We start from the raw sequence: 24993 nt of genomic DNA on the forward strand, positions 1-24993 counted from the left end.
GGATGACCGCGGCAGCTTTCCAATCTTTGGGGATCTCAGAAGATACAAAATAGAGGTTGAACAGGCTAGTAATAGGGGTTGCAACAATTGAGGCTGATAATTTTAGAAAGAAAGGGTCCAGATTGTCTTGCCCGGCTGATTTGTAGGGGTCCAGATTGTCTAGCCCGGCTGATTTGTAGGGGTCCAGATTGTCTAGCCCGGCTGATTTGTAGGGGTCCAGATTGTCTAGCCCGGCTGATTTGTAGGAGTCCAGATTGTCTTGCCCGGCTGATTTGTAGGGATCCAGATTTTGCAGCTCTTCCAGAACATCAGCTGTTTGGATTTGGGTGAAGGAGAAATGGGGAGGCTTGGGCTAGTTGCTACAGGGGTTGCTGAGGTGTTGGCCCGGGTAGGGGTAGCCAGGTGGAAAGCATGGCCAGCCGTGAATAATGCTTATTTTAATGATCGATTATCGTAGATGTATCCGTTGACCTCACCATCTCACCTCACTGATGTCACGATTTGACCTCACTGACCTCACCATCTGACTTCAATGTTTTTACATCACGATTTCACCTAATTTTGTTTTGAGTTTCCAGTCTTGAATGCCACCTCACACCACACACACACACACAGACAAACACGTCTCGTTGGATTCGTTCTTTATTAACTCAATTCATGTCTGAAATAACATTCCACACGTACGTCATAATTATACTGAACAGAAACACAAACGCAACAGATTCACTAAGGTACAGTTTATAGAAGGAAATCAGTCAATTTAAATGCATTAATGAGGCACTAATCTATATCACATGACTGGGCACAGCCACCGAAACACTCGTCGGTTTCATCAGCTGTCCGGGTGTCTGGTCTCAGACGATCCTGCAGGTGAAGAAGCCGGACGAGGAGGTCCTGGCGTGGTAACATGTGGTCTGTGGTTGTGAGGCTGGTTGGACGTACTGCCAAATTCTCTACAAACGGCATCGGAGGCGGCTCATGGTAACATGTGGTCTGTGGTTGTGAGGCCGGTTGGACGTACTGCCAAATTCTCTACAAACGGCATCGGAGGCGGCTCATGGTAACATGTGGTCTGTGGTTGTGAGGCCGGTTGGACGTACTGCCAAATTCTCTACAAACGGCATCGGAGGCGGCTCATGGTAACATGTGGTCTGTGGTTGTGAGGCCGGTTGGACGTACTGCCAAATTCTCTACAAACGGCATCGGAGGCGGCTCATGGTAACATGTGGTCTGTGGTTGTGAGGCCGGTTGGACGTACTGCCAAATTCTCTACAAACGGCATCGGAGGCGGCTCATGGTAACATGTGGTCTGTGGTTGTGAGGCCGGTTGGACGTACTGCCAAATTCTCTACAAACGGCATCGGAGGCGGCTCATGGTAACATGTGGTCTGTGGTTGTGAGGCCGGTTGGACGTACTGCCAAATTCTCTACAAACGGCATCGGAGGCGGCTCATGGTAACATGTGGTCTGTGGTTGTGAGGCCGGTTGGACGTACTGCCAAATTCTCTACAAACGGCATCGGAGGCGGCTCATGGTAACATGTGGTCTGTGGTTGTGAGGCCGGTTGGACGTACTGCCAAATTCTCTACAAACGGCATCGGAGGCGGCTCATGGTAACATGTGGTCTGTGGTTGTGAGGCCGGTTGGACGTACTGCCAAATTCTCTACAAACGGCATCGGAGGCGGCTCATGGTAACATGTGGTCTGTGGTTGTGAGGCCGGTTGGACGTACTGCCAAATTCTCTACAAACGGCATCGGAGGCGGCTCATGGTAACATGTGGTCTGTGGTTGTGAGGCCGGTTGGACGTACTGCCAAATTCTCTACAAACGGCATCGGAGGCGGCTCATGGTAGAGAAATGTTTGCTAAATGCGCTACATGTTGCGTTTCTATTTATTTTTTTTTTCAGTGTAGATTGTTTTGTTTTCTGAATCCCAGAGGTAAGAAGTAATAGAGCTGTTTGTTCTAATTACAAATCAATTCATTCAGGTTCAACCTTCTTCTCCGCTTTCCATTTACAAGAAAATAACAAGATGATAGTTGTGTGTCTGTTAAAAACAACAACTTATGAGCAAAGATCAAAACAGGAAGTAGTGAAACAATAACAGAACATCTGACTGAAGGTTACAGAGATCAACACAGGAAGTAGAGAAACAATAACAGAACATCTGACTGAAGGTTACAGAGATCAACACAGGAAGTAGAGAAACAATAACAGAACATCTGACTGAAGGTTACAGAGATCAACACAGGAAGTAGAGAAACAATAACAGAACATCTGACTGAAGGTTACAGAGATCAACACAGGAAGTAGAGAAACATGCTCTACCGACTGAGCCACACAGGACAAGGAGGTCACAGGTCATATATCATCACAGGACACCCTCAACCCCGGGGGGTGGGGTCAAGTCAGACGGTGGTCTGTCGGCTGAAGAGGTCGAGGGTCAAGTCAGACGGTGGTCTGAAGAGGTCGAGGGTCAGGTCGGACCGTGGTCTGTCGGCTGAAGAGGTCGAGGGTCAAATCAGACCGTGGTCTGTCGGCTGAAGAGGTCGAGGGTCAAGTCGGACCGTGGTCTGTCGGCTGAAGAGGTCGAGGGTCAAGTCAGACGGTGGTCTGTCGGCTGAAGAGGTCGAGGGTCAAGTCGGACCGTGGTCTGTCGGCTGAAGGGGTCGAGGGTCAAGTCGGACCGTGGTCTGTCGGCTAAAGAGGTCGAGGGTCAAGTCAGACCGTGGTCTGTCGGCTGAAGAGGTCGAGGGTCACAGCAGAGAGGAAGGCTGGGATGCTCTTCTGGTGGTGCAGGTGGAGGTCCACCATCTCTCTCAGGGTCCGACTGAAGTCTGTCTCCATCAGCTGCATACTGCCTCCACTGCCCACAGCGCCTCCACTGGCCTTGAGGAGAGAGAAGAGACAGGGAGAAGGGGTCAGTTAGGAGAGAGAGAGAAGAGACAGGGAGAAGGGGTCAGTTAGGAGAGAGAGAGAAGAGACAGGGAGAAGGGGTCAGTTAGGAGAGAGAGAGAAGAGACAGGGAGAAGGGGTCAGTTAGGGAGAGAGAGAGAAGAGACAGGGAGAAGGGGTCAGTTAGGAGAGAGAGAGAAGAGACAGGGAGAAGGGGTCAGTTAGGAGAGAGAGAGAAGAGACAGGGAGAAGGGGTCAGTTAGGAGAGAGAGAGAAGAGACAGGGAGAAGGGGTCAGTTAGGAGAGAGAGAGAAGAGACAGGGAGAAGGGGTCAGTTAGGAGAGAGAGAGAAGAGACAGGGAGAAGGGGTCAGTTAGGAGAGAGAGAGAAGAGACAGCGAGAAGGGGTAAGTTAAGAAAGAGAGAGAAGAGACAGGGAGAAGGGGTCAGTTAGGAGAGAGAGAGAAGAGACAGGGAGAAGGGGTCAGTAAGGAGAGAGAAAGAAGAGACAGGGAGAAGGGGTCAGTTAGGAGAGAGAGAGAAGAGACAGGGAGAAGGGATCAGTTAGGAGAGAGAGAAGAGACAGGGAGAAGGGATCAGTTAGGAGAGAGAGAAGAGAGGGAGAAGGGGTCAGTTAGGAGAGAGAGAAGAGAGGGAGAAGGGGTCAGTTAGGAGAGAGAGAGAAGAAACAGGGAGAAGGGGTCAGTTAGGAGAGAGAGAGAAGAGACAGGGAGAAGGGGTCAGTAAGGAGAGAGAAAGAAGAGACAGGGAGAAGGGGTCAGTTAGGAGAGAGAGAGAAGAGACAGGGAGAAGGGGTCAGTTAGGAGAGAGAGAGAAGAGACAGGGAGAAGGGGTCAGTTAGGGAGAGAGAGAAGAGACAGGGAGAAGGGGTCAGTTAGGGAGAGAGAGAGAAGAGACAGGGAGAAGGGGTCAGTTAGGGGAGAGAGAGAAGAGACAGGGAGAAGGGGTCAGTTAGGAGAGAGAGAGAAGAGACAGTGAGAAGGGGTCAGTTAGGAGAGAGAGAAGAGACAGGGAGAAGGGGTCAGTTAGGAGAGAGAGAGAAGAGACAGTGAGAAGGGGTCAGTTAGGAGAGAGAGAAGAGACAGGGAGAAGGGGTCAGTTAGGAGAGAGAGAGAGAAGAGACAGGGAGAAGGGGTCAGTTAGGAGAGAGAGAGAAGAGACAGGGAGAAGGGGTCAGTTAGGGAGAGAGAGAAGAGACAGGGAGAAGGGGTCAGTTAGGGGAGAGAGAGAAGAGACAGGGAGAAGGGGTCAGTTAGGAGAGAGAAGAGACAGGGAGAAGGGGTCAGTTAGAGAGAGAGAAGAGACAGGGAGAAGGGATCAGTTAGGAGAGAGAGAAGAGACAGGGAGAAGGGGTCAGTTAGGGAGAGAGAGAAGAGACAGTCGGAGAAGGGGTCAGTTAGAGAGAGAGAAGAGACAGGGAGAAGGGGTCAGTTAGGAGAGAGAGAGAAGAGACAGGGAGAAGGGGTCAGTTAGGAGAGAGAGAGAAGAGACAGGGAGAAGGGGTCAGTTAGGAGAGAGAGAAGAGACAGGGAGAAGGGGTCAGTTAGGGAGAGAGAAGAGAAGAGACAGGGAGAAGGGGTCAGTTAGGAGAGAGAAGAGACAGGGAGAAGGGGTCAGTTAGGAGAGAGAGAGAAGAGACAGGGAGAAGGGATCAGTTAGGAGAGAGAGAAGAGACAGGGAGAAGGGATCAGTTAGGAGAGAGAGAAGAGACAGTGAGAAGGGATCAGTTAGGAGAGAGAGAAGAGAGGGAGAAGGGGTCAGTTAGGAGAGAGAGAGAAGAAACAGGGAGAAGGGGTCAGTTAGAGAGAGAGAGAAGAGACAGGGAGAAGGGGTCAGTAAGGAGAGAGAAAGAAGAGACAGGGAGAAGGGGTCAGTTAGGAGAGAGAGAGAAGAGACAGGGAGAAGGGGTCAGTTAGAGAGAGAGAGAAGAGACAGGGAGAAGGGGTCAGTTAGGAGAGAGAGAAGAGACAGGGAGAAGGGGTCAGTTAGGAGAGAGAGAAGAGACAGGGAGAAGGGGTCAGTTAGGAGAGAGAGAGAAGAGACAGGGAGAAGGGGTCAGTTAGGAGAGAGAGAGAAGAGACAGGGAGAAGGGGTCAGTTAGGGAGAGAGAGAAGAGACAGGGAGAAGGGGTCAGTTAGGGAGAGAGAGAGAAGAGACAGTGAGAAGGGGTCAGTTAGGAGAGAGAGAAGAGACAGGGAGAAGGGGTCAGTTAGGAGAGAGAGAGAAGAGACAGGGAGAAGGGGTCAGTTAGGAGAGAGAGAGAAGAGACAGGGAGAAGGGGTCAGTTAGGAGAGAGAGAAGAGACAGGGAGAAGGGGTCAGTTAGGAGAGAGAGAAGAGACAGGGAGAAGGGGTCAGTTAGGAGAGAGAAGAGACAGGGAGAAGGGGTCAGTTAGGAGAGAGAGAGAAGAGACAGGGAGAAGGGATCAGTTAGGAGAGAGAGAAGAGACAGGGAGAAGGGGTCAGTTAGGAGAGAGAGAGAAGAGACAGTGAGAAGGGGTCAGTTAGGAGAGAGAGAAGAGACAGGGAGAAGGGGTCAGTTAGGAGAGAGAGAGAAGAGACAGGGAGAAGGGGTCAGTTAGGAGAGAGAGAGAAGAGACAGGGAGAAGGGGTCAGTTAGGAGAGAGAGAAGAGACAGGGAGAAGGGGTCAGTTAGGAGAGAGAGAAGAGACAGGGAGAAGGGGTCAGTTAGGGAGAGAGAAGAGACAGGGAGAAGGGGTCAGTTAGGGAGAGAGAGAAGAGACAGGGAGAAGGGATCAGTTAGGAGAGAGAGAAGAGACAGGGAGAAGGGATCAGTTAGGAGAGAGAGAAGAGACAGTGAGAAGGGATCAGTTAGGAGAGAGAGAAGAGAGGGAGAAGGGGTCAGTTAGGAGAGAGAGAGAAGAAACAGGGAGAAGGGGTCAGTTAGGAGAGAGAGAGAAGAGACAGGGAGAAGGGGTCAGTAAGGAGAGAGAAAGAAGAGACAGGGAGAAGGGGTCAGTTAGGAGAGAGAGAGAAGAGACAGGGAGAAGGGGTCAGTTAGGGAGAGAGAGAAGAGACAGGGAGAAGGGGTCAGTTAGGGAGAGAGAGAGAAGAGACAGGGAGAAGGGGTCAGTTAGGAGAGAGAGAAGAGACAGGGAGAAGGGGTCAGTTAGGAGAGAGAGAGAAGAGACAGTGAGAAGGTCAGTTAGGAGAGAAAGAAGAGACAGGGAGAAGGGGTCAGTTAGGAGAGAGAGAGAAGAGACAGGGAGAAGGGGTCAGTTAGGAGAGAGAGAAGAGACAGGGAGAAGGGGTCAGTTAGGAGAGAGAGAGAAGAGACAGGGAGAAGGGGTCAGTTAGGAGAGAGAGAGAAGAGACAGTGAGAAGGGGTCAGTTAGGAGAGAGAGAAGAGACAGGGAGAAGGGGTCAGTTAGGGAGAGAGAGAAGAGACAGGGAGAAGGGGTCAGTTAGGGAGAGAGAGAGAAGAGACAGGAGAAGGGGTCAGTTAGGAGAGAGAGAAGAGACAGGGAGAAGGGGTCAGTTAGGAGAGAGAGAGAAGAGACAGGGAGAAGGGGTCAGTTAGGAGAGAGAGAGAAGAGACAGGGAGAAGGGGTCAGTTAGGAGAGAGAGAAGAGACAGGGAGAAGGGGTCAGTTAGGAGAGAGAGAAGAGACAGGGAGAAGGGGTCAGTTAGGAGAGAGAGAAGAGACAGGGAGAAGGGGTCAGTTAGGAGAGAGAGAGAAGAGACAGGGAGAAGGGATCAGTTAGGAGAGAGAGAAGAGACAGGGAGAAGGGATCAGTTAGGAGAGAGAGAAGAGACAGTGAGAAGGGATCAGTTAGGAGAGAGAGAAGAGAGGGAGAAGGGGTCAGTTAGGAGAGAGAGAGAAGAAACAGGGAGAAGGGGTCAGTTAGGAGAGAGAGAGAAGAGACAGGGAGAAGGGGTCAGTAAGGAGAGAGAAAGAAGAGACAGGGAGAAGGGGTCAGTTAGGAGAGAGAGAGAAGAGACAGGGAGAAGGGGTCAGTTAGGAGAGAGAGAGAAGAGACAGGGAGAAGGGGTCAGTTAGGAGAGAGAGAAGAGACAGGGAGAAGGGGTCAGTTAGGAGAGAGAGAGAAGAGACAGTGAGAAGGTCAGTTAGGAGAGAAAGAAGAGACAGGGAGAAGGGGTCAGTTAGGAGAGAGAGAGAAGAGACAGGGAGAAGGGGTCAGTTAGGAGAGAGAGAAGAGACAGGGAGAAGGGGTCAGTTAGGAGAGAGAGAAGAGACAGTGAGAAGGGGTCAGTTAGGAGAGAGAGAAGAGACAGGGAGAAGGGGTCAGTTAGGAGAGAGAGAGAAGAGACAGGGAGAAGGGGTCAGTTAGGAGAGAGAGAGAAGAGACAGGGAGAAGGGGTCAGTTAGGAGAGAGAGAAGAGACAGGGAGAAGGGGTCAGTTAGGAGAGAGAGAAGAGACAGGGAGAAGGGGTCAGTTAGGAGAGAGAGAAGAGACAGGGAGAAGGGGTCAGTTAGGAGAGAGAGAAGAGACAGGGAGAAGGGGTCAGTTAGGAGAGAGAGAAGAGACAGGGAGAAGGGGTCAGTTAGGAGAGAGAGAAGAGACAGGGAGAAGGGGTCAGTTAGGAGAGAGAGAAGAGACAGGGAGAAGGGATCAGTTAGGAGAGAGAGAAGAGACAGGGAGAAGGGGTCAGTTAGGAGAGAGAGAAGAGACAGGGAGAAGGGGTCAGTTAGGGAGAGAGAGAAGAGACAGGGAGAAGGGGTCAGTTAGGAGAGAGAGAAGAGACAGGGAGAAGGGGTCAGTTAGGAGAGAGAGAAGAGACAGGGAGAAGGGATCAGTTAGGAGAGAGAGAAGAGACAGGGAGAAGGGGTCAGTTAGGAGAGAGAGAAGAGACAGGGAGAAGGGGTCAGTTAGGAGAGAGAGAAGACAGGGAGAAGGGGTCAGTTAGGAGAGAGAGAAGAGACAGGGAGAAGGGGTCAGTTAGGAGAGAGAGAAGACAGGGAGAAGGGATCAGTTAGGAGAGAGAGAAGAGACAGGGAGAAGGGGTCAGTTAGGAGAGAGAGAAGACAGGGAGAAGGGGTCAGTTAGGAGAGAGAGAAGAGACAGGGAGAAGGGGTCAGTTAGGAGAGAGAGAAGAGAGAGGGAGAAGTGGTCAGTTAGGAGAGAGAAGAGACAGGGAGAAGGGGTCAGTTAGGAGAGAGAGAAGAGACAGGGAGAAGGGGTCAGTTAGGAGAGAGAGAAGAGAGAGGGAGAAGTGGTCAGTTAGGAGAGAGAAGAGACAGGGAGAAGGGGTCAGTTAGGAGAGAGAGAAGACAGGGAGAAGGGATCAGTTAGGAGAGAGAGAGAAGAGACAGGGAGAAGGGGTCAGTTAGGAGAGAGAGAAGACAGGGAGAAGGGATCAGTTAGGAGAGAGAGAGAAGAGACAGGGAGAAGGGATCAGTTAGGAGAGAGAGAAGAGACAGGGAGAAGGGGTCAGTTAGGAGAGAGAAGAGACAGGGAGAAGGGATCAGTTAGGAGAGAGAGAAGAGAGGGAGAAGGGGTCAGTTAGGAGAGAGAGAAGAGACAGGGAGAAGGGGTCAGTTAGGAGAGAGAGAAGAGACAGGGAGAAGGGGTCAGTTAGGAGAGAGAGAAGAGACAGGGAGAAGGGAGAACTCAGCAACAAAAAGAAAACGTCCCTTTTTCAGGACCCGGTCTTTCAAAGATCATCCTAATAACGTCACAGATCTTCGTTGTAAAGGGTTTAAACACCGTTTCCCAGGCTTGTTCAATGAACCATAAACAATTAATGAACATGCACCTGTGGAACGGTCGTTAAGACACAAACAGCTTGGAGACGGTAGGCAAATAAGGTCACAGTTATGAAAACTTAGGACACTAAAGAGGCCTTTCTACTGACTCTGGAAACACCAAAAGAAAGATGCTCAGGGTCCCTGCTCATCTGTGTGAATGTGCCTTAGGCATGCTGCAAGGAGGCATGAGGACTGCAGATGTGACCAGGGCAATAAATTGCAATGTCCGTACTGTGAGACGCCTAAGACAGCGCTACAGAGAGACAGGATGGACAGCTGATCGTCCTCGCAGTGGCAGACCACGTGTAACAACACCTGCACAGGATCGGTACATCCGAACATCACACCTGCGGGACAGGTACAGGATGGTGCTGTTATTCTGCCCTGCTAGAGCTGCCCTGGTGCTGTTATTCTGCCCTGGTGCTGTTATTCTGCCCTGGTGCTGTTATTCTGACCTGCTAGAGCTGCCCTGGTGCTGTTATTCTGCCCTGCTAGAGCTGCCCTGGTGCTGTTATTCTGTCCTGGTGCTGTTATTCTGCCCTGGTGTTGTTATTCTGCCCTGCTAGAGCTGCCCTGGTGCTGTTATTCTGCCCTGGTTTTGCTATTCTGCCCTGCTAGAGCTGCCCTGGTGCTGTTATTCTGTCCTGCTAGAGCTGCCCTGGTGCTGTTATTCTGCCCTGGTGCTGTTATTCTGCCCTGCTAGAGCTGCCCTTGTGCTGTTATTCTGCCCTGGTGCTGTTATTCTGCCCTGGTGCTGTTATTCTGCCCTGCTAGAGCTGCCCTGGTGCTGTTATTCTGCCCTGGTGCTGTTATTCTGCCCTGCTAGAGCTGCCCTGGTGCTGTTATTCTGTCCTGGTGCTGTTATTCTGCCCTGCTAGAGCTGCCCTGGTGCTGTTATTCTGCCCTGGTGCTGTTATTCTGCCCTGTTGCTGTTATTCTGCCCTGCTAGAGCTGCCCTGGTGTTATTCTGCCCGGCTAGAGCTGCCCTGGTGCTGTTATTCTGCCCTGGTGCTGTTATTCTGCCCTGCTAGAGCTGCCCTGGTGCTGTTATTCTGCCCTGGTGCTGTTATTCTGCCCTGTTGCTGTTATTCTGCCCTGCTAGAGCTGCCCTGGTGTTATTCTGCCCTGCTAGAGCTGCCCTGGTGCTGTCATTCTGCCCTGGTGCTGTTATTCTGCCCTGGTGCTGTTATTCTGCCCTGGTAGAGCTGCCCTGGTGCTGTTATTCTGCCCTGCTAGAGCTGCCCTGGTGCTGTTATTCTGCCCTGGTGTTGTTATTCTGTCCTGGTGCTGTTATTCTGCCCTGCTAGAGCTGCCCTGGTGCTGTTATTCTGCCCTGGTGCTGTTATTATGCCCTGGTAGAGCTGCCCTGGTGCTGTTATTCTGCCCTGCTAGAGCTGCCCTGGTGCTGTTATTCTGCCCTGGTGTTGTTATTCTGTCCTGGTGCTGTTATTCTGCCCTGCTAGAGCTGCCCTGGTGCTGTTATTCTGCCATGGTGCTGTTATTCTGCCCTGCTAGAGCTGCCCTGGTGCTGTTATTCTGCCCTGGTGCTGTTATTCTGCCCTGGTGCTGTTATTCGGCCATGCTAGAGCTGCCCTGGTGCTGTTATTCTGCCATGGTGCTGTTATTCTGCCCTGCTAGAGCTGCCCTGGTGCTGTTATTCTGCCCTGGTGCTGTTATTCTGCCCTGGTGCTGTTATTCTGCCCTGCTAGAGCTGCCCTGGTGTTATTCTGCCCTGCTAGAGCTGCCCTGGTGCTGTCATTCTGCCCTGGTGCTGTTATTCTGTCCTGGTGCTGTTATTCTGCCCTGCTAGAGCTGCCCTGGTGCTGTTATTCTGCCCTGGTGCTGTTATTATGCCCTGGTAGAGCTGCCCTGGTGCTGTTATTCTGCCCTGCTAGAGCTGCCCTGGTGCTGTTATTCTGCCCTGGTGCTGTTATTCTGCCCTGGTGCTGTTATTCTGCCCTGCTAGAGCTGCCCTGGTGCTGTTATTCTGCCATGGTGCTGTTATTCTGCCCTGGTGTTGTTATTCTGGCCTGGTGCTGTTATTTTGCCCTGGTAGAGCTGCCCTGGTGCTGTCATTCTGCCATGGTGCTGTTATTCTGCCCTGCTAGAGCTGCCCTGGTGCTGTTATTCTGCCCTGGTGTTGTTATTATGCCCTGCTAGAGCTGCCCTGGTGCTGTTATTCTGCCCTGGTGTTGTTATTCTGCCCTGCTAGAGCTGCCCTGGTGCTGTTATTCTGCCCTGGTGCTGTTATTCTGCCCTGTTGCTGTTATTCTGCCCTGCTAGAGCTGCCCTGGTGTTATTCTGCCCTGCTAGAGCTGCCCTGGTGCTGTCATTCTGCCCTGGTGCTGTTATTCTGCCCTGGTGCTGTTATTCTGCCCTGGTAGAGCTGCCCTGGTGCTGTTATTCTGCCCTGCTAGAGCTGCCCTGGTGCTGTTATTCTGCCCTGGTGTTGTTATTCTGTCCTGGTGCTGTTATTCTGCCCTGCTAGAGCTGCCCTGGTGCTGTTATTCTGCCCTGGTGCTGTTATTATGCCTTGGTAGAGCTGCCCTGGTGCTGTTATTCTGCCCTGCTAGAGCTGCCCTGGTGCTGTTATTCTGCCCTGGTGTTGTTATTCTGTCCTGGTGCTGTTATTCTGCCCTGCTAGAGCTGCCCTGGTGCTGTTATTCTGCCCTGGTAGAGCTGCCCTGGTGCTGTTATTCTGCCCTGCTAGAGCTGCACTGGTGCTGTTATTCTGCCCTGGTGCTGTTATTCGGCCATGCTAGAGCTGCCCTGGTGCTGTTATTCTGCCATGGTGCTGTTATTCTGCCCTGCTAGAGCTGCCCTGGTGCTGTTATTCTGCCCTGGTGCTGTTATTCTGCCCTGCTAGAGCTGCCCTGGTGTTATTCTGCCCTGCTAGAGCTGCCCTGGTGCTGTCATTCTGCCCTGGTGCTGTTATTCTGTCCTGGTGCTGTTATTCTGCCCTGCTAGAGCTGCCCTGGTGCTGTTATTCTGCCCTGGTGCTGTTATTATGCCCTGGTAGAGCTGCCCTGGTGCTGTTATTCTGCCCTGCTAGAGCTGCACTGGTGCTGTTATTCTGCCCTGGTGCTGTTATTCTGCCCTGGTGCTGTTATTCTGCCCTGCTAGAGCTGCCCTGGTGCTGTTATTCTGCCATGGTGCTGTTATTCTGCCCTGGTGTTGTTATTCTGCCCTGGTGCTGTTATTTTGCCCTGGTAGAGCTGCCCTGGTGCTGTCATTCTGCCATGGTGCTGTTATTCTGCCCTGCTAGAGCTGCCCTGGTGCTGTTATTCTGCCCTGGTGTTGTTATTATGCCCTGCCCTGATCAACTGTAAGGGCTGTTATTGTGAAGTGGACACATCTAGGAGCAACAACGGCTCAGCCGTCAAGTGGTAGGCCAAACAACTCACAGAATGAGACTGCTGAGTGCTGAAGCATGTAAAAATCATCTGTCCTCAGTTGTGACACTCACTACAGAGTTCTAAACTGTCCTCTGTTGCATCAGTACCGAGTTCTAAACTGTCCTCTGTTGCATCAGTACCGAGTTCTAAACTGTCCTCTGTTGCATCACTACCGAGTTCTAAACTGTCCTCTGTTGCATCACTACCGAGTTCTAAACTGTCCTCTGTTGCATCACTACCGAGTTCTAAACTGCCTCTGGAAGCAATATCAGCACCAGAGCTTCATGAAATGGGTTTCCATGGCCGAGCAGCCGCACACAAACCTAAGATCACCACACGCAATGCCAAGCTGGAGTAAAGTTCACCCCCATAGAACATCTGGAGCAGTAGAAACCTTCTCTGGGGTGTCGAATCACGCTTCACCATCTGGCAGTCCGACGGACGAATCTGGGGTTGGCAGGAGAAAGCTACATGCAAAGTGCCAACTGTAAAGTTTGGTGGAGGAGGAATAATGTTCTGGGGCTGTTTTTCATGGTTCGGTCCCCTTAGTTCCAGTGCAGGGAAATATTAGCACTACAACATACAATGACATTCTAGATGATTCTGTTCCTTCCAACTTTGTGGCAGTTTGGGGAAGGCCCTTTCCTGTTTCAGCATGACAATGCCCCCGCGCACAAAGCAAAGTCCGTACAGAAATGGTTTGTCGAGATCGGTGTGGAAGAACTTGACTGGCCTGCAAAGAGCCCTGACCTCAACCCCATCGAACACCTTTGTGATGAATTGGAACACCGACTGTGAGCCAGGCTGAATCGCCCAACATCAGTGCCGACCTCACTACTTCTCGTGGCTGAATGAAAGCAAGTCTCCACAGCAATGTTCCATCATCTAGTGGAAAGCCTTCCCAGAAGAGAGGAGGCTGTTATAGCAGCAATGTTCCAACATCTAGTGGAAAGCCTTCCCAGAAGAGTGGAGGCTGTTATAGCAGCAATGTTCCAACATCTAGTGGAAAGCCTTCCCAGAAGAGTGGAGGCTGTTATAGCAGCAATGTTCCAACATCTAGTGGAAAGCCTTCCCAGAAGAGTGGAGGCTGTTATAGCAGCAATGTTCCAACATCTAGTGGAAAGCCTTCCCAGAAGAGTGGAGGCTGTTATAGCAGCAATGTTCCAACATCTAGTGGAAAGCCTTCCCAGAAGAGTGGAGGCTGTTATAGCAGCAATGTTCCAACATCTAGTGGAAAGCCTTCCCAGAAGAGAGGAGGCTGTTATAGCAGCAATGTTCCATCATCTAGTGGAAAGCCTTCCCAGAAGAGTGGAGGCTGTTATAGCAGCAATGTTCCAACATCTAGTGGAAAGCCTTCCCAGAAGAGTGGAGGCTGTTATAGCAGCAATGTTCCAACATCTAGTGGAAAGCCTTCCCAGAAGAGTGGAGGCTGTTATAGCAGCAATGTTCCAACATCTACTGGAAAGCCTTCCCAGAAGAGTGGAGGCTGTCATAGCGGCAAAGGGGGACCAACTCCATATTAATGTCCATGGTTTTGGACAGATGTCTACTTTTGGTCAAGTAGATGGATCTGAAACAGAAGCCTCACCTCTCCATGAGTGGAGTAGAAAGCCCTGTTGTCGGACTCCACACACACACACACACACACACACACACACACACACACACACACACACACACACACACACACACACACACACACACACACACACACTTTGCGTCAAGAGGGAGAGAACATTAACTTTAGAAGTGAGAAAAGAAAATGGATTTAGAAGTTGTTTGTTGTTTATGGGGACCTGTTTGTGTGAGCGGTGGGATGAGGCGATGAAACGGGAAGAAATTCAGGGAGGATTAATTAAATACAACGCCGCCCAGAGTGAAATGAGGAGAGGGGAGTAATTAAAGAAACGCCGGGAGGAGAGATCGAGAAGAGAAGGGAGAGAAGAGAAGAGTAGAGAGAGCGAGAGAGAAGAGTAGAGAGAGCGAGAGAGAAGACAAAGGAGAGATAGAGGGAGAGAAGAGAAGGGAGAGAAGAGAAGAGAGAGAGGCATAGATAGAGGGAGAGAAGAGAAGGGAGAGATAGAGGGAGAGAAGAGAAGAGAGAGAGAGGCAGAGATAGAGGGAGAGAAGAGAAGGGAGAGAAGAGATGCAGAGATAGAGATAAAGGGAGAGAAGAGAAGGGAGAGAGAGAGAGAGAGAGAGAGAGAGAAGAGTAGAGAGAGGCAGAGATAGCGGGAGAGAAGAGAAGAGAAGGGAGAGAGAGGGAGAGAAGAAAAGGGAGAGATAGAGGGAGAGAAGAGAAGAGAGAGAGGCAGAGATAGAGGGAGAGAAGAGAAGGGAGAGAGAGGGAGAGAAGAGAAGAGAGAGAGAGGCAGAGATAGAGGGAGAGAAGAGAAGGGAGAGAAGAGATGCAGAGACAGAGATAAAGGGAGAGAAGAGAAGGGAGAGAGAGAGAGAGAGAGAGAGAGAGAAGAGTAGAGAGAGGCAGAGATAGCGGGAGAGAAGAGAAGAGAAGGGAGAGAGAGGGAGAGAAGAAAAGGGAGAGATAGAGGGAGAGAAGAGAAGAGAAGAGAGAGAGGCAGAGATAGAGGGAGAGAAGAGAAGGGAGAGAGAGAGAGAGAGAAGAGAAGGGAGAGAGAGAACATCTCTTCTGCCCAGTCAACTTTTCCATTCACAACCATCCCTCTTTGTCCATCTCTCTCCCCCATTCTGTTTCTCTCCTCCTGTGTCAGCCCATCTGGAAAGTTCTGCCATACCCCTAGGTCTCTCTCTGTGTCTCTCTCCCTGTACACACCACCACACACACACACACACCTGGAGGGCGCCATGGGAACCAGGGCCGGTGTTCTAGAGCCCCGAGGACCTCACAGAACACGACGATCAAGTTCTACTCAACTTGTGTGAAAACGTCTCCACTGTAAGTCTTTTCCCCAGTCCAATGCTGAAGAACCCATAAACATCACACACACACTGATGAAAACCTTTCCCCTCTGAAGTCAGTGGTCATGTGTTGCTCAGTCGGTAGAGTATGGCACTGGAAACGCCAAGGATTGTGGGTTGGATTCCCGCTTGGGCCCGCCATCTGACAACTGTATGCACCCCTGACCCAGTCACTTTGGATAATGGGGTAACGGCACACCCCTGACCCAGTCACTTTGGATAATGGGGTAACGGCACACCCCTGACCCAGTCACTTTGGATAATGGGGTAAACGGCACACCCCTGACCCAGTCACTTTGGATAATGGGGTAACGGCACACCCCTGACTCAGTCACTTTGGATAATGGGGTAACGGCACACCCCTGACCCAGTCACTTTGGATAATGGGGTAACGGCACACCCCTGACTCAGTCACTTTGGATAATGGGGTAAACGGCACGTTACTATTACTTAAACTCTGACTTATACAGACTGAATCATGTCAACTATATAGAAATAATAAAATACACATGTTTTATCTTGTGGTAGAAGGGCCAGTGAGGGAGAGAGAGAAGGAGAGAGAAAGACAAGATAGAGGGAGAGAAAGAGAAAGGAGGAGGAACACAGAGAGAGAAGGGAGACAGGATAGGGAAAAACGCAGGGAGGAGAGAGACGGGAGAGAGATGATGGAGAGCGACAAGAGAGGAGGGAGAGAGACAGGAGAGAGAGATGCGGGAGAGAGAGAGAGGAGAGAGATGGAGGGAGAGAGAGATGGATGGATTGTGAGACAGGCGGGTGAGAGACAGGAGAGAGACGGATAAGAGAGAGACGGATGGAGAGAGAGACGGATGGAGAGAGAGACGGATGGAGAGAGAGACGGATGGAGAGAGAGACGGATGGAGAGAGAGACGGAAGGAGAGAGAGACGGAAGGAGAGAGAGACGGATGGAGAGAGAGACGGATGGAGAGAGAGACGGATGGAGAGAGAGACGGAAGGAGAGAGAGACGGAAGGAGAGAGAGACGGAAGGAGAGAGAGACGGAAGGAGAGAGAGACGGAAGGAGAGAGAGACGGAAGGAGAGAGAGACGGAAGGAGAGAGAGACGGAAGGAGAGAGATGGAAAGAGAGAGACGGAGGGAGAGAGATGAAGGAGAGAAACTGAAGGAGAGAAACTGAAGGAGAGAGAGAGAGAGACGGCTGGAGAGAAGAGAGATGGAAGGAGAGAGACGGATGGTGAGAGATGGCTGGAGAGAAGAGAGATGGAAGGAGAGAGACAGATGGTGAGAGATGGCTGGAGAGAAGAGAGCACCAGGCCCAGAGGGTAATGGTGAACATGCACCACACTTTCATTGCCGATCTCCTTCCTCTCTTCAATGGGGAAAAACACAGGAAAGGAATCATATTTCATTTAAAGGTCAGAAGGGTTTTTCTTCAAAAGGGGATTTATTCAAATAGTGTGTGTGTGTTCGCAATGTGTGTGTGTGTGGATTTATTCAAATAGTGACCTTATCAACGCCTGTTAGCATATTCATGACTCCCCAAAATGTGTAATGAACAAGTCCCGACCTTTATCAAATCAACAAGTTGTTGTTTAATAACAACACAATAACTTCACTATGTCAGTCCAGGGTGCTCCTTCCCCCATGCCTTTCTCCCCCTCCTCCTCCTCCCCCTCTCCTCCCCCTCTCCTCTCCTTCCTCCTCCCCCTCTCCTCTCCTTCCTCCACCCCCTCTCCTCTCCTTCCTCCTCCCCCTCTCCCTCCTCCACCCCCTCTCCTCTCCTTCCTCCCCGCCCCCTCCTCCTTCCTCTTCCTCCTCCCCTCTCCTTCCTCCTCCCCCTCTCCTTCCTCCTCCCCCTTCCTCCTCTCCTTCCTCCTCCCCCTTCCTCCTCCCCCTCTCCCCCCCTCTCCCTCCTCCTCATCTGCATTTCTAGTTAAAGGAAATCGATGGTTGGTGGATTAGAATGCGGGACGTCACACGGCAGTCACCTCAGCCAACCAGAGACGAGGCTGCTGCGGAATGCCAATCCACCAATCACGTCATCACATCCTAGGGTACATTCCCTCCCAGACTGTGACGTCCACACACACACAGGCACTCTGTCTCAGGGGGTCACTAAGTGACAGCTTTGTGATGGTAAATATTATAGTATAAGTAGTCTAGGCTAATGTGTGAAGGTTGAGGGGGGGTTACCAGGTCAGAGTGTGTAGTGACGGGGTTACCAGGTCAGAGTGACGGGGGTTACCAGGTCAGAGTGACGGGGGTTACCAGGTCAGAGTGTATAGTGACGGGGGTTACCAGGTCAGAGTGTGCAGTGACGGGGGTTACCAGGTCAGAGTGTGTAGTGACGGGGTTACCAGGTCAGAGTGTGTAGTGACGGGGTTACCAGGTCAGAGTGACGGGGGTTACCAGGTCAGAGTGTGCAGTGACGGGGGTTACCAGGTCAGAGTGTATAGTGACGGGGGTTACCAGGTCAGAGTGACGGGGGTTACCAGGTCAGAGTGTGCAGTGATGGGGGTTACCAGGTCAGAGTGTGTAGTGACGGGGGTTACCAGGTCAGAGTGTATAGTGACGGGGGTTACCAGGTCAGAGTGATGGGGGGTTACCAGGTCAGAGTGTGTAGTGACGGGGGTTACCAGGTCAGAGTGTGTAGTGACGGGGGTTACCAGGTCAGAGTGTGTAGTGACGGGGTTACCAGGTCAGAGTGTGTAGTGACGGGGTTACCAGGTCAGAGTGTGTAGTGACGGGGGTTACCAGGTCAGAGTGTGTAGTGACGGGGGTTACCAGGTCAGAGTGTGTAGTGAACAGCTCCACTGCCGACTAATGAGTCTTCTATGTTCTCTCCTTTCCCTCAACCATCTCTCTCTCTCACTCCTTTCCCTCAACCATCTCTCTCTCTCCCACTCCTTTCCCTCAACCATCTCTCTCTCTCTCACTCCTTTCCCTCAACCATCTCTCTCTCTCTCTCTCCCGCTCCTTTCCCACAACCATCTCTCTCTCTCCCGCTCATTTTCCTCAACCATCTCTCTCTCTCTCCCGCTCCTTTCCCACAACCATCTCTCTCTCTCCCACTCCTTTCCCTCAACCATCTCTCTCTCTCCCACTCCTTTCCCTCAACCATCTCTCTCTCTCCCACTCCTTTTCCTCAACCATCTCTCTCTCTCTCCCGCTCCTTTCCCACAACCATCTCTCTCTCCCACTCCTTTCCCTCAACCATCTCTCTCTCTCCCACTCCTTTCCCTCAACCATCTCTCTCTCTCCCACTCCTTTCCCTCAACCATCTCTTTCTCCTCTCCATTAAACTTGACTATTCTCCTCTCGTCTGTCTTTCCCTCAAACAATCTCTCTCCCGCTCCTTTCCCTCAACCATCTCTCGCTCTCTCCCTCAACCATCTCACTCTCTCTCTCACTCCTTTCCCTCAACCATATCTCTCTCCTCTCCATTAAACTTGACTATCCTCCTCTCGTCTGTCTTTCCCTCAACCATCTCTCTCCTCTCCATTAAACTTGACTATTCTCCTCTCGTCTGTCTTTCCCTCAACCATCTCTCTCCTATCCTCTCCTCTCCTCCACATTAAACTTGACACACCAAAGTGTTGCTCTTTATCGTTCAAAACCTCAGTGTGAGAAAATAAAAGGTCTCTTCTCTACCCTCTGCTCTCGTCTCTTTCAGAGGAGAATGTAGTTTCTTTAAACGTCTGATGTCCAGGGAATGAAAAGGTAAATGCCACAGAGCCTCTAGAACAACCTGACGACAGATATAACAGAGGGAGAGGTGGGGAGAGAGACAGAGGGAGAGATGGGAGAGAGACAGAGGGAGAGATGGGGGGAGAGATGGGAGAGAGACAGAGGGAGAGATGGGAGAGAGACAGAGGGAGAGATGAGAGAGAGACAGAGGGAGAGATGGGAGAGAGACAGAGGGAGAGATGGGAGAGACAGAGGGAGAGAGACAGAGGGAGAGATGGGAGAGAGACAGAGGGAGAGAGACAGAGGGAGAGATGGGAGAGAGACAGAGGGAGAGATGGGGAGAGAGACAGAGGGAGAGAGACAGAGGGAGAGATGGGGAGAGAGACAGAGGGAGAGAGACAGAGGGAGAGATGGGGAGAGAGATGGGGAGAGAGACAGAGGGAGAGAGACAGAGGGAGAGAGACAGAGGGAGAGAGACAGAGGGAGAGAGACAGAGGGAGAGAGACAGAGGGAGAGATGGGAGAGAGACAGAGGGAGAGAGACAGAGGGAGAGAGACAGAGGGAGAGATGGGAGAGAGACAGAGGGAGAGATGGGAGAGACAGAGGGAGAGAGACAGATGGAGAGATGGGGAGAGAGACAGAGGGAGAGAGACAGAGGGAGAGATGGGAGAGAGACAGAGGGAGAGATGGGAGAGAGACAGAGGGAGAGATGGGAGAGAGACAGAGGGAGAGGTGGGGAGAGAGACAGAGGGACAGAGGGAGAGAGACAGAGGGAGAGAGACAGAGGGAGAGAGACAGAGGGAGAGAGACAGAGGGAGAGAGACAGAGGGAGAGAGACAGAGGGAGAGAGACAGAGGGAGAGAGACAGAGGGAGAGAGACAGAGGGAGAGAGACAGAGGGAGAGAGACAGAGGGAGAGAGACAGAGGGAGAGAGACAGAGGGAGAGAGACAGAGGGAGAGAGACAGAGGGAGAGATGGGGAGAGAGACAGAGGGAGAGAGACAGAGGGAGAGATGGGGAGAGAGACAGAGGGAGAGAGACAGAGGGAGAGATGGGGAGAGAGACAGAGGGAGAGATGGGGAGAGAGACAGAGGGAGAGATGGGGAGAGAGACAGAGGGAGAGATGGGGAGAGAGACAGAGGGAGAGATGGGGAGAGAGACAGAGGGAGAGATGGGGAGAGAGACAGAGGGAGAGATGGGGAGAGAGACAGAGGGAGAGATGGGGAGAGAGACAGAGGGAGAGATGGGGAGAGAGACAGAGGGAGAGATGGGGAGAGAGACAGAGGGAGAGATGGGGAGAGAGACAGAGGGAGAGATGGGGAGAGAGACAGAGGGAAAGATGGGGAGAGAGACAGAGGGAGAGATGGGGAGAGAGACAGAGGGAGAGATGGGGAGAGAGACAGAGGGAGAGATGGGGAGAGAGACAGAGGGAGAGATGGGGAGAGAGACAGAGGGAGAGATGGGGAGAGAGACAGAGGGAGAGATGGGGAGAGACAGAGGGAGAGATGGGGAGAGAGACAGAGGGAGAGAGACAGAGGGAGAGAGACAGAGGGAGAGATGGGAGAGAGACAGAGGGAGAGAGACAGAGGGAGAGATGGGAGAGAGACAGAGGGAGAGATGGGAGAGACAGAGGGAGAGAGACAGATGGAGAGATGGGGAGAGAGACAGAGGGAGAGAGACAGATGGAGAGATGGGGAGAGAGACAGAGGGAGAGAGACAGAGGGAGAGATGGGAGAGAGACAGAGGGAGAGATGGGGGGAGAGATGGGAGAGAGACAGAGGGAGAGATGGGAGAGAGACAGAGGGAGAGATGGGAGAGAGACAGAGGGAGAGGTGGGGAGAGAGACAGAGGGAGAGATGGGAGAGACAGAGGGAGAGAGACAGAGGGAGAGAGACAGAGGGAGAGAGACAGAGGGAGAGAGACAGAGGGAGAGAGACAGAGGGAGAGAGACAGAGGGAGAGAGACAGAGGGAGAGAGACAGAGGGAGAGAGACAGAGGGAGAGAGATGGGGAGAGAGACAGAGGGAGAGAGATGGGGAGAGAGACAGAGGGAGAGAGACAGAGGGAGAGAGACAGAGGGAGAGATGGGGAGAGAGACAGAGGGAGAGATGGGGAGAGAGACAGAGGGAGAGATGGGGAGAGAGACAGAGGGAGAGATGGGGAGAGAGACAGAGGGAGAGATGGGGAGAGAGACAGAGGGAGAGATGGGGAGAGAGACAGAGGGAGAGATGGGGAGAGAGACAGAGGGAGAGATGGGGAGAGAGACAGAGGGAAAGATGGGGAGAGAGACAGAGGGGGAGATGGGGAGAGAGACAGAGGGAGAGATGGGGAGAGAGACAGAGGGAGAGATGGGGAGAGAGACAGAGGGAGAGATGGGGAGAGAGACAGAGGGAGAGATGGGGAGAGAGACAGAGGGAGAGATGGGGAGAGAGACAGAGGGAGAGATGGGGAGAGACAGAGGGAGAGATGGGGAGAGAGACAGAGGGAGAGATGGGGAGAGAGAGGGGGAGATGGGGGGTTGGAGAGAGTAAGAAAAAATAGAGGGGGCAGAGAGAAGAGGGGCAGAGTGAGAAGAGGGGTTGAGAGAGAAGGGGGGAGGCAGAGAGAGAAGAGGGGTTGAGAGAGAAGGGGGAGGGCAGAGAGAGAAGGGGGGGCAGAGAGAGAAGGGGGGTAGAGAGAGAAGGGGGGGTAGAGAGAGAAGGGGGGCAGAGAGAGAAGGGGGGGTAGAGAGAGAAGGGGGGTAGAGAGAGAAGGGGGGCAGAGAGAGAAGGGGGGTAGAAGGTGAGATGAAGTGACTAGATCTCTCCTATCTTTACCTCCCAAGTCTCAGACACCATTTAAGACAAAGGAACAGAGACTTGTGATTGGCTGAAAGGAGAAAAACAGAAGGGATGTTAATGGTATCATCAAAAATATGCAAATTAACTCATGGTTTCAATTTAAATGCAGATTCTGATATTTAACATCTAGTAGAGAAGAGATGGATACACTAGAGGCAGAGAGCCATGGGAGAGAGGGGGAGGTGGAGAGCCATGGGAGAGAGGGGGAGGTAGAGAGACAGGGAGAGAGGGGGAGGTGGAGAGCCATGGGAGAGAGGGGGAGGTAGAGAGACAGGGAGAGGGGGAGGTAGAGAGACAGGGAGAGAGGGGGAGGTGGAGAGCCAGGGAGAGAGGGGGAGGTGGAGAGCCATGGGAGAGAGGGGGAGGTGGAGAGCCAGGGAGAGAGGGGGAGGTGGAGAGCCAGGGAGAGAGGGGGAGGTGGAGAGCCATGGGAGAGAGGGGGAGGTAGAGAGACAGGGAGAGAGGGGGAGGTAGAGAGACAGGGAGAGAGGGGGAGGTAGAGAGACAGGGAGAGAGGGGGCAGTAGAGAGACAGGGAGAGAGGGGGCGGTAGAGAGACAGGGAGAGAGGGGGCGGTAGAGAGACAGGGAGAGAGGGGGCGGTAGAGAGACAGGGAGAGAGGGGGCGGTAGAGAGACAGGGAGAGAGGGGACGGTAGAGAGACAGGGAGAGAGGGGGCAGTAGAGAGACAGGGAGAGAGGGGGCGGTAGAGAGACAGGGAGAGAGGGGGGCGGTAGAGAGACAGGGAGAGAGGGGCGGTAGAGAGACAGGGAGAGAGGGGGCGGTAGAGAGACAGGGAGAGAGGGGGCGGTAGAGAGACAGGGAGAGAGGGGGCGGTAGAGAGACAGGGAGAGAGGGGGGGGCGGTAGAGAGACAGGGAGAGAGGGGGCAGTAGAGAGACAGGGAGAGAGGGGGCGGTAGAGAGACAGGGAGAGAGGGGGCGGTAGAGAGACAGGGAGAGAGGGGGCGGTAGAGAGACAGGGAGAGAGGGGGCGGTAGAGAGACAGGGAGAGGGGGCGGTAGAGAGACAGGGAGAGAGGGGGCGGTAGAGAGACAGGGAGAGAGGGGGCAGTAGAGAGACAGGGAGAGAGGGGGCAGTAGAGAGACAGGGAGAGAGGGGGCAGTAGAGAGACAGGGAGAGAGGAGGCGGTAGAGAGACAGGGAGAGAGGGGGCGGTAGAGAGACAGGGAGAGAGGGGGAGGTGGAGAGCCATGGGAGAGAGGGGGAGGTAGAGAGACAGGGAGAGAGGGGGCCTGTAGAGAGACAGGGAAAGAGGGGGAGGTAGGGAGCCATGGGAGAGAGGGGGAGGTGGAGAGCCAGGGAGAGAGGGGGAGGTGGAGAGCCAGGGAGAGAGGGGGAGGTAGAGAGCCATGGGAGAGAGGGGGAGGGAGAGAAGGGGAGGTAGAGAGACAGGGAGAGAGGGGGCAGTAGAGAGACAGGGAGAGAGGGGGCGGTAGAGAGACAGGGAGAGAGGGGGCGGTAGAGAGACAGGGAGAGAGGGGGCGGTAGAGAGACAGGGAGAGAGGGGGCGGTGGAGAGACAGGGAGAGAGGGGGCGGTAGAGAGACAGGGAGAGAGGGGGCAGTAGAGAGACAGGGAGAGAGGGGGCAGTAGAGAGACAGGGAGAGAGGGGGCAGTAGAGAGACAGGGAGAGAGGGGGCGGTAGAGAGACAGGGAGAGAGGGGGCGGTAGAGAGACAGGGAGAGAGGGGGGCGGTAGAGAGACAGGGAGAGAGGGGGCAGTAGAGAGACAGGGAGAGAGGGGGCAGTAGAGAGACAGGGAGAGAGGGGGCAGTAGAGAGACAGGGAGAGAGGGGGCAGTAGAGAGACAGGGAGAGAGGGGGCGGTAGAGAGACAGGGAGAGAGGGGGCAGTAGAGAGACAGGGAGAGAGGGGGCGGTAGAGAGACAGGGAGAGAGGGGGAGGTAGAGAGACAGGGGAGAGGGGGCGGTAGAGAGACAGGGAGAGAGGGGGCGGTAGAGAGACAGGGAGAGAAGGGGAGGTGGAGAGCCATGGGAGAGAGGGGGAGGTAGAGAGACAGGGAGAGAGGGGGGGAGAGAAGAGACAGGAGAGAGGGGGGGAGAGTGAGGTGGAGTGAGAGAGGAGAGAGAGTGAGTGGTGGTGAGAGAGGTATACGGGGGACCAGTATGAAAACGCATGCATTCACTAAAATCAGGGTTTCCCAAACTGGGTCCTGGGGCCTCCCGGGGGCACCATGTGGTTGTTGCCCTCATACTACACAGCTGATTCAAATAACCACGTCATTATAAAGGGCAAAAACCATCAAGCCTCACCTCCAGCCCCTAGCCAGCCTCACCTCCAGCCCCTAGCCAGCCTCACCTCCAGCCTCACCTCCAGCCCCTAGCCAGCCTCACCTCCAGCCCCTAGCCAGCCTCACCTCCAGCCCCTAGCCAGCCTCACCTCCAGCCCCTAGCCAGCCTCACCTCCAGCCCCTAGCCAGCCTCACCTCCAGCCCCTAGCCAGCCCAACCTCCAGCCCCTAGCCAGCCCAACCTCCAGCCCCTAGCCCAACCTCCAGCCCCTAGCCCAACCTCCAGCCCCTAGCCCAACCTCCAGCCCCTAGCCCAACCTCCAGCCCCTAGCCTAACCTCCAGCCCCTAGCCTAACCTCCAGCCCCTATCCTAACCTCCAGCCCCTATCCTAACCTCCAGCCCCTATCCTAACCTCCAGCCCCTATCCTAACCTCCAGCCCCTATCCTAACCTCCAGCCCCTAGCCTAACCTCCAGCCCCTATCCTAACCTCCAGCCCCTATCCTAACCTCCAGCCCCTATCCTAACCTCCAGCCCCTATCCTAACCTCCAGCCCCTATCCTAACCTCCAGCCCCTAGCCTAACCTCCAGCCCCTAGCCTAACCTCCAGCCCCTAGCCTAACCTCCAGCCCCTAGCCTAACCTCCAGCCCCTAGCCTAACCTCCAGCCCCTAGCCTAACCTCCAGCCCCTAGCCTAACCTCCAGCCCCTAGCCTAACCTCCAGCCCCTAGCCTAACCTCCAGCCCCTAGCCTAACCTCCAGCCCCTAGCCCAACCTCCAGCCCCTAGCCTAACCTCCAGCCCCTATCCTAACCTCCAGCCCCTATCCTAACCTCCAGCCCCTATCCTAACCTCCAGCCCCTATCCTAACCTCCAGCCCCTAGCCAGCCCAACCTCCAGCCCCTAGCCAGCCCAACCTCCAGCCCCTAGCCCAACCTCCAGCCCCTAGCCCAACCTCCAGCCCCTAGCCCAACCTCCAGCCCCTAGCCCAACCTCCAGCCCCTAGCCCAACCTCCAGCCCCTAGCCTAACCTCCAGCCCCTATCCTAACCTCCAGCCCCTATCCTAACCTCCAGCCCCTAGCCTAACCTCCAGCCCCTAGCCTAACCTCCAGCCCCTGTACCATCTGTTGATGCCGTCTGAGAGGGTCAGTTGTGTTTTGTTCAGGACTGAGGTGTGTGTGTGTGGCAGACCTGAGAGGTGTGTGTGTGTGGCAGACCTGAGAGGTGTGTGTGTGTGGCAGACCTG

At 53.5% G+C, this 24993-nt stretch overlaps 1 protein-coding gene across 2 annotated transcripts in view; it reads right to left on the reverse strand.

The window, feature by feature from the left end:
• Nucleotides 1–624: 624 nt before the first annotated feature.
• LOC135535716 (mitotic spindle assembly checkpoint protein MAD1-like) overlaps nt 625–24993 on the reverse strand; it is a 113314-nt gene continuing 88945 nt past the window's right edge. For both annotated transcript variants that reach the window (XM_064962149.1, XM_064962148.1), the window contains exon 19: nt 625–2890. In XM_064962149.1, coding sequence (XP_064818221.1) covers nt 2723–2890 — 168 coding nt within the window. In that variant the 3' untranslated portion in view covers nt 625–2722. The remainder of the gene's footprint in view (nt 2891–24993) is intronic.

Source organism: Oncorhynchus masou, unplaced genomic scaffold, assembly GCF_036934945.1.
Source record: "Oncorhynchus masou masou isolate Uvic2021 unplaced genomic scaffold, UVic_Omas_1.1 unplaced_scaffold_504, whole genome shotgun sequence".
Classification (NCBI taxonomy): Eukaryota; Metazoa; Chordata; class Actinopteri; order Salmoniformes; family Salmonidae; genus Oncorhynchus; species Oncorhynchus masou.